Raw genomic sequence first — 12,670 nt, forward strand, 5'->3', positions numbered from 1 at the left:
ATCTGTAATTTCCCTGATAGCCTTGTCCACATGCTGCGACCGCCTCTGCTGCACCTCAGTGGTAAGGTGACCCTGTCCTCCTAGAGTCCCTGGCGCCTCTGTACTTACTAAATACTGTGACTGGCTGCTTGATGCTGGGATTCATGTGTTAATGCTACGTTGGGCAGTATGGATGGTGTAATGGTTAGCATTACTGCCTCACAGCACAGAGGTCATGGGTTCCATTCCCACCATGGCTCTATCTGTGCGGAGTTTGTATATTCTCCCCATACTTACGTGGGTTTCCTCCGGGTACTCCGGTTTCCTCCCACAATCCAAATATATACTGGTAGGTTAATTGGATCCCAACAAAATTACCCCAGCGTGAATGTGTCTGTGTGTACATGTGATAGGGAATATAGAGTGTAAGCTCCACTGGGGCAGGGACTGATGTGAATGGGCAAATATTCTCTGTAAAGCGCTGCGGAATATGTGTGCGCTATATAAATAACTGGAAATAAATAAATAAATACGTTCTGTTACATACGATTGCTCATTTAGCGCAGCGTACGGTGACAGGATTGGTGCTTCCTTAGATATGATTTGTTATTAGCTGTGGTAAATGACTGGGAATGCTGGAACTTGTAGTTAATCACCAGGCAAGCATTACAGGAGTATAACAAGGTAATAAGCAGGCGGACAACTAACCTAAAGTACTTCTCTTTTTTTTTTTTACCCAATCAGATGGTGCGGAGGCTTCGTGCAGCCATTTTACTATGAGTCTAGTCAACGCCAGGAGCAGCTTTGACAGGTCTGAGTCTGAGGACGCCTGCTGCGGCGCTATGGCGAGCGCCTGCTGCATGACCACCAAAGATGACATTACCAGCCCGACAGTGGAGACCCCCAGCGGGAATCCTTCCAGCCTGTTCATGGAGGACATGCAGGGCTACGATGTGGACTTTGACCCGGTGCTGGAGAGCAAGTATGAGTGTCCTATCTGCCTCATGGCACTGAGGGAGCCCCTGCAGACCCCATGCGGGCACCGCTTCTGTAAGGCTTGCATCCTTAAATCTCTCAGGTGGGTAGCACTCGTGAGCCTGTGATCCTGACCTGTCCCCATCACCTCATCGTTTTTCTGAAGCTGACCGACTACCCCACAGTGTTTTCTTGCCCGTTTCCCTGGGAACAATTTCACTAGTGCCCGTGTCACCACTAAAGCTTAATATATTCCAGAGGATGCAGGGCACAGGTTTGGCAAGAACCAGTGACGTCCCTGATAATGTAAGCGGTTCCTGGTAAGCTAAGTTGCGTCCATTGGCCGTGTCGCCCCTAGTCTCTCTGAGACATGCTCTATAGTGTGCAGTATCTGAAGATTTGACTTTATATTGGAAAGCATTTTCTCTAACGTCCTAGTGGATGCTGGGGACTCCGTCAGGACCATGGGGAATAGCGGGCTCCGCAGGAGACAGGGCACATCTAAAAAAGCTTTTAGGTCACATGGTGTGTACTGGCTCCTCCCCCTATGACCCTCCTCCAAGCCTCAGTTAGGTTTTTGTGCCCGTCCGAGAAGGGTGCAATCTAGGTGGCTCTCTTAAAGAGCTGTTTAGAAAAGTTTTTTTTTAGGTTTCATTCAGTGATTCCTGCTGGCAACAGGATCACTGCAACGAGGGACTTAGGGGAGAGATCTCCAACTCACCTGCGTGCAGGATGGATTGGGATCTTAGGCTACTGGACACTGAGCTCCAGAGGGAGTCGGAACACAGGTCAGCCTGGGGTTCGTCCCGGAGCCGCGCCGCCGATCCCCCTTACAGACGCTGAAGAAGACGGCAGAACGGAGGTCCGGAAACAGGCGGCAGAAGACTTCACAGTCTTCATGAAGGTAGCGCACAGCACTGCAGCTGTGCGCCATTGTTGTCACACGGCTCACTGACCTAGTCACGGAGGGTGCAGGGCGCTGCTGGGGGCGCCCTGGGCAGCAATATAAGTACCTTATTGGCAAAATAAATACATCACATATAGCCATTAAGGCTATATGTATGTATTTTAACCCAGGCCAGTTCTTAAAAACCGGGAGAAAAAGCCCGCCGAAAAGGGGGCGGAGCTTATTCTCCTCAGCACACAGCGCCATTTTCCCTCACAGAAAGGCTGAGGGGAAGGCTCCCATGCTCTCCCCTGCACTGCACTACAGAAACAGGGTTAAAACAGAGAGGGGGGGCACTGATTTGGCGATATAAATATATATTAAATGCTATAAGGGAGGAACACTTTTATAAAGGTTGTCCCTGCATAATTATAGCATTTTGGTGTGTGCTGGCAAACTCTCCCTCTGTCTCCCCAAAGGGCTAGTGGGTCCTGTCCTCTATCAGAGCATTCCCTGTGTGGGTGCTGTATGTCGGTACGTGTGTGTCGACATGTATGAGGAAAATGTTGGTGAGGAGGCGGAGCAAATTGCCTGTAATGGTGATGTCACTCTCTAGGGAGTCGACACCGGAATGGATGGCTTACTTGTGGAAGTACGTGATCATGTCAACACGCTGCGAGCCGGTTGACGACATGAGACGACCGGCAAACAAATTAGTACCTGTCCAGGCGTCTCAGACACCGTCAGGGGCTTGTAAAAACGCCCATTTACCTCACGGACACTGACTCCAGTGTCGACGGTGAAGAAACAAACGTATTTTCCTTTAGGGCCACACGTTACATGTTAAGGGCATGAAGGAGGTGTTACATATTTCTGATACTACAAGTACCACAAATAAGGGTATTTTGTAGGGTGTGAATAAACTACTTGTAGTTTTGCCTGAATCAGATAAATTAAATGAAGTGTGTGATGATACGTGGGGTTCCTCCGATAGAAAGTTATGGGCGGTATACCCTTTCCCGCCAGAAGTAAGGGCGAGTTGGGGAACACACCTTAGGGTGGATAAGGCGCTCACACGCTTATAAAAACAAGTGGCGTTACCGTCTCCAGATACGGCCGCCCTCAAGGAGCCAGCTGATAGGAAGCTGAAAAATAGCCTAAGAAGTATATACACACATACTGGTGTTATACTACGACCAGCAATCGCCTCAGACTGGATGTGCAGCGCTGAGGGGGCTTGGTCGGATTTCCTGACTGAAAATTTTGATACCCTTGACAGGGACAAGATTTTATTGTCTATAGAGCATTTTAAGGATGCATTTCTATATATGCGTGATGCGCAGAGGGATATTTGCATTCTGGCATCAAGAGTAAATGTGATGTCCATATCTGCCAGACAAAGACACGACAGTGGTCAGGTGAGGCAGATTCCAGACGGCACATGGAAGTATTGCCGTATAAAGGGGCGGTCCATCGGACCTGGTGGCCATGGCAACAGCTGAAAAATCCACCTTTTGTTCCCCGAGTCACATCTCAGCAGAAAAGGACACAGTCTTTTCAGTCTCAGTCCTTTCGTCCCCATACGGGCAGGCGGGCAAAGGCCAGTCATATCTGCCCAGGGGTAGAGGAACGGGAAGAAGACTGCAGCAAGCAGCCCATTCCCAGGAACAGAAGCCCTTCACAGCTTCTGCCAAGTCCGCAGCATGACGCTGGGGCAGTACAAGCGGACTCAGGTGCGGTAGGGGGTCATCTCAAGAGTTTCAGCACGCAGTGGGCTCACTCGCAAGGGGACTCCTGGATCCTACATGTAGTATCCCAGGTGTACATTGGAAATTCGAGACGTCTCCTCCTCACAAGTTCCGGAAGTCTGTTTTACCAACGTCTACCTCCGACAGGGAGGCAGTATTGGAAACAATTCACAGGCTGTATTCCCAGCAGGTGATAATCAAAGTACCCCTCCTACAACAAGGGAGGGGGTATTATTCCACACTATATTGTGGTACTGAAGCCAAACGGCTCGGTGAGATCTGAAATATTTGAACACTTACATACAAGCGTTCAAATCAAGATGGAGTCACTCAGAGCAGTGATAGCGAACCAGGAAGAAGGGGACGAGATGGTGTCACTGGATATCAGGGACATTTACCTACATGTCCAAATTTGCCCTTCTCACCAAGGGTACTTCAGGTTCGTGGTACAGAACTGTCACTATCAGTTCAGACGCTGCCGTTTGGATTGTCCACGGCGCCCCGGGTCTTTACCAAGGTAATGGCCGAAATGATGATTCTTCTTAAAAGAAACTTGGACGCTTTCCTGATAAGGGCAAGGTCCAGAGAACAGTTGGAGGTCGGAGTAGCACTATCTTTAATAGTTCTACGACAGCACGAGTGGATTCTAAATATTCCAAAATCGTAGCTTTTCCGAGGACACGTCTACTGTTCCTAGGGATGATTCTGGACACAGTCCAGAAAAAGGTGTTTCTCCCAGAGGAGAAAGCCAGGGAGTTATCCGAGCTAATCGGGATCCTCCTAAAACCAGGAAAAGTGTCAGTGCATCATTGCACAAGAGTCCTGGTAAAAATGGTGGCTTATTACGAAGCAATTCCATTCGGCAGATTTCACGCAAGAACTCTTCAGTGGGATCTGCTGGACAAATGGTCCGGATCGCATCTTCAGATGCATCAGCGGATAACCCTATATCCAAGGACAAGGGTGTCTCTCCTGTGGTGATTACAGAGTGCTCATCTTCTAGAGGGCCACAGATTCAGCATTCAGGATTGGATGCTGGTGACCACGGAGGCCAGCCTGAGAGGCTGGGGAGCAGTCACACAGGGAAAAAATTTCCAGGAAAGTGTGATCAAGTCTGGAGAATTCTCTCCACATAGATGGAGCTAAGAGCAAAATTATAAGGCTCTAAACTTAGCAAGACCTCTGCTTCAAGGTCAGCCGGTATTGATCCAGTGGGATAACATCACGGCAGTCGCCCACGTAAACAGAAAGGGCGACACAAGAAGCTGGAGGGCAGTGAAAAAACTGCAAGGATTTTTCGCTAGGCGGAAAATCATGTGATAGCACTGTCAGCAGTGTTCTCTCCGGGAGTGGACGACTGGGAAGCAGACTTCCTCAGCAGGCATGACCTCCACCTGGGAGAGTGGGAACTTCATAGGGAAGTTTTTCCGCATGATTGTGAGCCATTGGCAAAGACCAAAGGTGGAAATGATGGCGTCCCGCCCGAACAAAAAACTGGACAGGTATTGCGCCAGGTCAGGAGACCTTCAGGCGATAGCTGTGGATGTCCTAGTAACACCGTGGGTGTAACAGTCGGTGTATGTGTTCCCTCCTCTGCCTCTCATAACCAAGGTATTGAGAATTATAAGACATAGAGGAGTATGAACTATACTCGTGACTCCGGATTGGCCAAGAGGGACTTGGTACCCGGAACTTCAAGAGATGCTCACAGAGGACTAAGGGCCTGGGGAGCTAAGAAGGGACTTGCTTCAGCAGGTACCATGTCTATTCCAAGACTTACCGCGGCTGCGTTTGACGGCATGGCGGTTGAATGCCGGATCCTGAAGGAAAAAGGCATTCCATAAGAGGTCATACCTACCCTGGTCAAAGCCAGGAAGGAGGTGACCGCACAACGTCATCACCACATGTGGTGAAAATATGTTGCGTGGGTGAGGCCAGGAAGGCCCCACGAAGAAAATTCAACTAGGTCGAATTCTACACTTCCTGAAAACAGGAGTGTTTTGAGCCTAAAATTGGGGTTCTTTAAGGTTTTAAGTTTCGGCCCTGTAGAATTTCTTCCGAAAAGAATTGACTTCAGTTCCTGAAGTCCAGATTGTCAAGGGAGTATTGCATATACACCCCTTTTTGTGCCTCTAGTGGCACCGTGGGATCTCAACATAGTGTTGGGATTCCTTAAAATCATATTGGTTTGAACCGCTCAAATCTGTGGATTTGAAATATATCACATGGAAAGTGAACATGCTGTTGACCAATATCTCACATGGACAGTGACCATGCTGTTGGTCCTGGCCTCGGCCAGGCGATTGTCAGAATGGGCGGCTTTGTCTTACAAAAGCCCATATTTAAATTTCCATTCGGACAGGGCAGAACTGGGACTCGTCTCCAGTTTTCTTCCTAAGGGGGTGTCAGGTTTTTCACCTGAAACAACCTATTATGGTGCCTGCGGCTTCTAGGGACTTGGAGGACTCCAGGTTAATAGACGTTGTCAGGACCCTAAAAATATATATATATATATATATATATATATATATATATATATATATATATATATATATATTTTAGGACGGCTGGAGTCAGAAAGTCTGACTTGCTGTTTATATTGTATGCACCCAACAAGATGGGTGCTCCTGCGTCTAAACAGACGATTGCACGTTGGATCTGTAGCACAATCCAACTTGCACATTCTGTGGCAGGCGTGCCACAGCCTAAATCTGTAAAGGCCCACTCCACTAGGAAAGTGGGCGCATCTTGGGCGGCTGCCCGAGGGGTCTCGGCATTACAACTTTGCCGAGCAGCTACGTGGTCAGGGGAGAACACGTTTGTAAAATTTTACAAATTTGACACTCTGGCTAAGGAGGACCTGGAGTTCTCTCATTCGGTGCTGCAGAGTCATCCGCACTCTCCCGCCCGTTTGGGAGCTTTGGTATAATCCCCATGGTCCTGACGGAGTCCCCAGCATCCACTAGGACGTTAGAGAAAATAAGAATTTACTTACCGATAATTCTATTTCTCGTAGTCCGTAGTGGATGCTGGGCGCCCATCCCAAGTGCGGATTGTCTGCAATGCTTGTACATAGTTATTGTTACATAAATCGGGTTATTCTTGTTGTGAGCCATCTTTTCAGAGGCTACTTCGTTTTGTTATCATACTGTTAACTGGGTTCAGATCACAAGTGGTACGGTGTGATTGGTGTGGCTGGTATGAGTCTTACCCGGGATTCAAGATCCTTCCTTATTGTGTACGCTCGTCCGGGCACAGTACCTAACTGAGGCTTGGAGGAGGGTCATAGGGGGAGGAGCCAGTACACACCATGTGACCTAAAAGCTTTTTTAGATGTGCCCTGTCTCCTGCGGAGCCCGCTATTCCCCATGGTCCTGACGGAGTCCCCAGCATCCACTACGGACTACGAGAAATAGAATTATCGGTAAGTAAATTCTTATTTTATTGAGGCATGTCATTTTGTACCCCGGTGGTGCTTACAGTCTCTGCATCTACCCCAAGCGTGCAAACAAACTAGAACCTGTAGCTAAAAATAAATTGCCAAGCTACTGTTGATGGACTGTGAGAGCAAACCAATGTACAATAATCAGCATTGAACTCAAGACCTCAGTCATGTGAGGCAGCAGTCCTAGCCACTGTATCAGCTTCCATATTCTGCCACAGAGGATAAGATATTGATTAAGCTCCATTTATCACTTACTTCAAGCCTTCACTTATCAGCCACCTTAGGTTTAAAAATTCCCTTTTCATCCCCTTTATTTCATGTCTGCCTTGCATATCCCTGTTTTTTTTATGTGTGTCCTGTTCTCCCAACTGCCCGCTGCAAATTAATGACGATAATCTTGATACAGTAACTTTCCAGTCCTCCTCGGTTGGCTTACTGACGGTCATTTTTATTGTGGATTAAATAAAACATTTTCACATAAATGCCAGATCAGTGATAAGCTGCATCCGTGTTAATAGGTTTTATGTACAGAAATAAAAATGAAGGCTGTGCACCTGCACTTTACATGCTGTGTACCCTCGGGTGACCAGAACCGGATGGGTTCATGTGCGTGTGTCAATCTGTCCAGGGGCTTTCGGCACAGATCTTGCCCCATTCAAGGGTTTCCCGCGTGTAGAATGAATGGGAGGAGCTACAATAGCAATGTGAAAAATGGTATACCCCATCTGAAATCTATTACCAGCACACTAGACTGGGCAGATTGCTATTAAATTGGGGACGGCACTTGTGGAGACCTCCCACGTCTTCCCATAGCCGTGGATGGATCACTTCAGGGACACGGACATATATTGGATAGAATGCAGTGTTTAGTTGCCAGTCAGTAGCCGGGGTAATGGTGAAATAATGACTGTTGCAAGAGGGCATTTACTAGGCACTTACCATATCCTCTGATATTCATACAAGTTACAGTAATACATAGTTTGTGATCTGGTTATTTGTTGCTGCTAATACATGTGTTTGCGTTAATGTAATTTGCTGTTGTCCATTGCTTTGTCTTCCAGGGACGCAGGACCTAAATGCCCGGTGGATAATGACATCCTTCTGGAAAACCAGCTCTTCCCAGATAACTTTGCTAAACGGGAAATTCTGTCATTAATGGTGAAATGCCCCAGCCAGGGCTGCTGTGCCAAGATGGAGCTGCGGAGCCTGGAGGTGGGCAGATATTCCGCATAATTGTGTCCTGTTACACTTGCTGTAGAATGCACTGACTCTGCATCCGTTCCTCCCGTATCTGTGAAACGCCTCGCTGTATAGAGCCATTTATCATCTGATTCTAGTCTGGATAACATCCTGCACAAAAGTCTCTTTTCTTCTGGTCTCTGTTTGGTAAAAGTGTCCTTTTCATGCGTTGCGGCTCCGCCTGATCCTATGAGCTTGCAGATAAATAAGCGGAACGCCGCTGCGTATGAAATTTAGTTTATGTGCCGCAGTATCTCTTTGGTGCGATAATTGCTCACTGGAAACGCTGTCTGTCTGTCCCGATTACTGCTTGGTGTTTTCCTGCACTAATCATTGTCTCTTAACACTAGCGCACACCAGGCGTTGGGCTTTATTGCTACTTGTCGTTCTTTGCAGCATCACCAAGCGGCCTGTCAGTTTGCCGGTGTGGAATGCCCGCAGTGCCAGCAGCTCTTCCAGAGGAGCCAGCTGGAGGAACACGTAGCGGTGGACTGTCCTCGACGGAAGGTGTCCTGTGAGAACTGTTTGCGGACCATGCCGTTTGATGAGCAGTTGGTGAGTTTGCATAGTACGTAGGGTCACGGTTACTAAAGCTGCCCCCGCATAATGCAATCCACACAGTCACCTAGGACGCTATAGTCTTAACTGGGTAAAATTGCAGGGGTGTGGGCCCAGAGTGTTCCGTCCAGGCCAACGCTAAAGATTGATTTTAAGACGTAATGTTGGTGTTTTCAGTGTCACCAGCTATCCATCCATACGCTGGTAACACTGACACAGGCGTTACCTAAACGCATGTTATCCAATGCCCTATAAACCACTTCCGCTGTGTCTGTGGGAGGAGCCTGCTTTATGACATCACAGCATTTCTTGGGGGTTGCCTGCCTATTTATGTACAGTCCTGTGTGATTGGTGCCACTATAGGAGGTGTAACTGTCCGCCGTTCTCTTTGTACCATTCCCTAATACAGACACACGAGCAGATGTGTCCACTGGCCTACGTGACCTGTGAGTACTGCCAGACCGGCGATCTTGTACGACACCAGGTAACCGCCTCATCTCACCGCGTTTCCTGTCTGCACAGAATACCGTACCGCAGCGCTGCTCAGCCTCAACACTCCTAACAGGTCAGGATTTCTGTCTGTGGCAGCTGGTGGGATAATTACTGACCCATCAAAATAAATGAAGACACCTGTGCATGATTAATGACATCCACAAATCCTGACATGTTGGTGGTACTTGAGGGCTAGAGATGAGAACCCCTTCTGTACAGGGTAACGGAACACTGTACTCCAGCGCCATTTGTGCAGTATGTACATCTGCTTTCAGGATTGCAACCTGTTTAGTATACTTTAAAAGTGGGCATGATGCATTAACCGCATTACTGCACTGGGCTCATTCCGTAAGGTGGGCAGTCGCTGGATATTGCATTGTCAGTGACGTGATGGCACAGAAGCCATATATAGCTATCCAGTATAACTTCTGTTATAAAGAGAGAGTGGGTGGTGGGGAGGGGCTATGCTAAACCCAGTGTTTGATCCTTTCTGCACTTGAGAACCTGTGCATGATTGCAAATGATCTGTTTGTGGTTCTTTTCCAGATGGCCGATCACTATAACAATGATTGCATCAAGGCCCCAATTCCCTGCACCTACAGTCTGTTTGGCTGCACAGAGATGGTGACTATTACTGTTTTATCGCTGCCTGACCGTTTGTTACTGAATGAGAGATCGGAGGGGTCTGTCGTAGGGCAGAACGGCCGATGTATCCTATGTGCACACTTTCTGTACTTGCACTTTCAGTAGGACTTAAACCAGATGATGGTTTTTATGTTACGGGGCTGAGGGAGGGAGGAGCTGGCTCTCCTGCTGTAGAGGTGACCACAAGAAGCTGCGCCGCGGCTTAGTGGCTAGTGTATATATATATATATATATATATATATATATATAACTGTGTCTGACCATGCTGTTACACCTGAAGCTTTTCTTTTATTAACTATAAATATAAAACAAATGATAATTGATCACATAAGTGCTCTGACCCCTTTGCTAAGAGACACTACATGTATCTAGACCCTGATGCAATCACATGGATTCAGAGGGCATAAAACAGGATTTTGATACTTACCGGTAAATCCTTTTCTCCTAGTCCGTAGAGGATGCTGGGGTCCACTTCATGACCAAGGGCAGAAGTAGGAACCAACTTCCTGAAGAGTTTCATGGCTCTGCTTCTGGCTGACAGGACACCATTAGCTCCTGAAGGGTACTGAACGCTAGCCGTGCCTAGATGCTCACTCCCACAGCACGCCGTCACCCCCCTCACATAGCCAGAAGTCAGGTGAGTAGAAGAAGACAGATCTTCTATCAAGAAAAGTGACGGCTGAGGTACAGCGCGGCTGGCGGGAGCGCAGCGCGCCATTGCTTCCCACACACACAGGCACTGCAGGGTGCGGGGGGGGGGGGGATGGCACCCTGGGCAGCAAAAACACCTCTAAAAACTGGCAAAAAGGGGGCATAAGATGCCCAGGCACAGCCCTAGCCCCGCCAGTATAAATATTATGAAAAGTTTCTGAGGTAAAAACGCGGCACTGTGGGGGTGGAGCTTCTTCCTCAGGCAGCCAGCACACTGCTCAGTGCCATTTTCTCTCTCCTCAGGCTGCAGAGACATCGCTGGTCCTCCTTCACTTCTGACTACAAGTATCAGGGTGCAAAACAGGGGGGGCACAAGCGAATTTGGTGCTTTTGCAAGTGTGTTTTACTGTGTAAAAAGTGCTGCATGTCAGTGGGCATTCTGTGTTCACAGGCATTAGATACTGGCGCTGGGGTTGTGAACTGGCTGCTCCTAAACTGTGTCCCTCTGACAGATTTTACTGTGGGTCTGTCCCCTATAAGTCCCAGTGTGTCTGTGTGTGTGTTGTACACGTGTGTAAGACATGTCAGAGGCAGCGAGTTCCTCCCCGGAGGAAACCATTTTAGGCACACAGAAGTGTAATGTGGTGGCGCTGCCGGCACACCAAGAGCCTGCATGGGTGAAAGAAATACGTGATAGTATGCATCATATCAATAGGAGATTAGATAAGTCTGAATCTCATGCTGAGGGCTGGAGAAAATCTGTGGAGGATGTGATTTTTGAGGGCTCTGTTCTTCAATCCGCAGGCGACCCTTCTGGGTCACATAAGAGACCATTTTCGAATATTGTGAATACTGATACCGACACGGACACTGATTCTTGTGTCGACGATAGTGACTCCAGAGAAATAGATCATAAATTGGCAAAAAAATATACAATATATGATTGTGGCTATTAGGGAAGTTCTGGAAGTCACGGAAGCCACTCCTGTACCTCAGGAGAAGGCTTCTCCCTTTCGAGCACCTGAATGATATCACTAAGCTAATTGAGCATCTACCAATATATATGTTAATTTCTATAAAGAAAAGTAATCCAAGGTCACCTTCCCTCCTTCCCATGAGATTAATACTCTTTGAAGGGATGTGGGTGAATCCCGAAAAGAAATTTCGTATTCCCAAGAGAATTCAGATAGCTTATCCTTTCCCGGTGGAGGACAGGAAAAAATGGGAGTCACCCCCTGTGTTAGACAGTGCACTGTCCAGGTTGACAAAGAAGGTAATTCTCCCTGCACCTGGCACAGCTTCACTAAAAGAGCCGGCAGACCGAAAGATGGAAACTACATTGAAATCCATTCATGTTGCCAATGGTACGTTGCTCAGGCCCACAGTTGCTTGCGTGTGGGTGAGTCGCGCTATTGAAAAATGGTCAGATAACGTGTCATCAGAAATTGACACGATTGATGAAGATGAGGTAATCCTTAAGTTAGGGAATATCAAAGACGCTGCCGCATACATGCTAGAAGCGATGAAAGATATTGGACTCTTTTCACAAGCCGCTACCATGGCAGTATCGGCTCGGCGGGCGTTGTGGATTCGCCAGTGGAACGCGGATGCAGATTCCAAAAGAAATATGGAGGCTCTCCCATATAAAGGTGAGGCCTTATTTGGCGATGGACTGGATGCGTTAGTCTAGGCGGCTACCGCAGGTAAGTCGACATTTTTGCCCTCTGCGCCTGCACCGGCAAAAAAGACATATCACCCGCTCATGCAGTCCTTTCGGCCCAATAAATACAAAAAAGTGAGAGGTTTCCCCTTCTTTGCAGGTAGGGGAAAGGGAAAGAAGTCCACAGCGGCTCCAGGTTCCCAAGAGCAGAAGTCTACCCCTACTTCTGCCAAATCTTCAGCATGACGCTGGGGCTCCTTTGCGGGAGGCCGCTCGGGTGGGGGGAACGTCTCAAACTGTTCAGCCAAGGTTGGATTCTGTCTGGCCTGGACCCCTGGGTTTTGCAGATAGTATCCCAGGGGTACAAGCTGGAGTTTCAAGACGTTCCCCCA

General features: G+C 48.1%; 1 protein-coding gene across 1 annotated transcript in view; it reads left to right on the forward strand.

Moving 5' to 3' along the window:
- Window positions 1–12,670, forward strand: part of TRAF6 (TNF receptor associated factor 6) — a 51,749-nt gene that overhangs the window by 18,851 nt on the left and 20,228 nt on the right. Inside the window, exons 2-6 of the mRNA XM_063946286.1 lie at window positions 724–1,057; window positions 8,095–8,245; window positions 8,669–8,827; window positions 9,240–9,314; window positions 9,869–9,946. Coding sequence (XP_063802356.1) covers window positions 756–1,057; window positions 8,095–8,245; window positions 8,669–8,827; window positions 9,240–9,314; window positions 9,869–9,946 — 765 coding nt within the window. The 5' untranslated portion in view covers window positions 724–755. The remainder of the gene's footprint in view (window positions 1–723; window positions 1,058–8,094; window positions 8,246–8,668; window positions 8,828–9,239; window positions 9,315–9,868; window positions 9,947–12,670) is intronic.

The sequence above is a fragment of the Pseudophryne corroboree genome, chromosome 11, assembly GCF_028390025.1.
Source record: "Pseudophryne corroboree isolate aPseCor3 chromosome 11, aPseCor3.hap2, whole genome shotgun sequence".
Taxonomy (NCBI): domain Eukaryota; kingdom Metazoa; phylum Chordata; class Amphibia; order Anura; family Myobatrachidae; genus Pseudophryne; species Pseudophryne corroboree.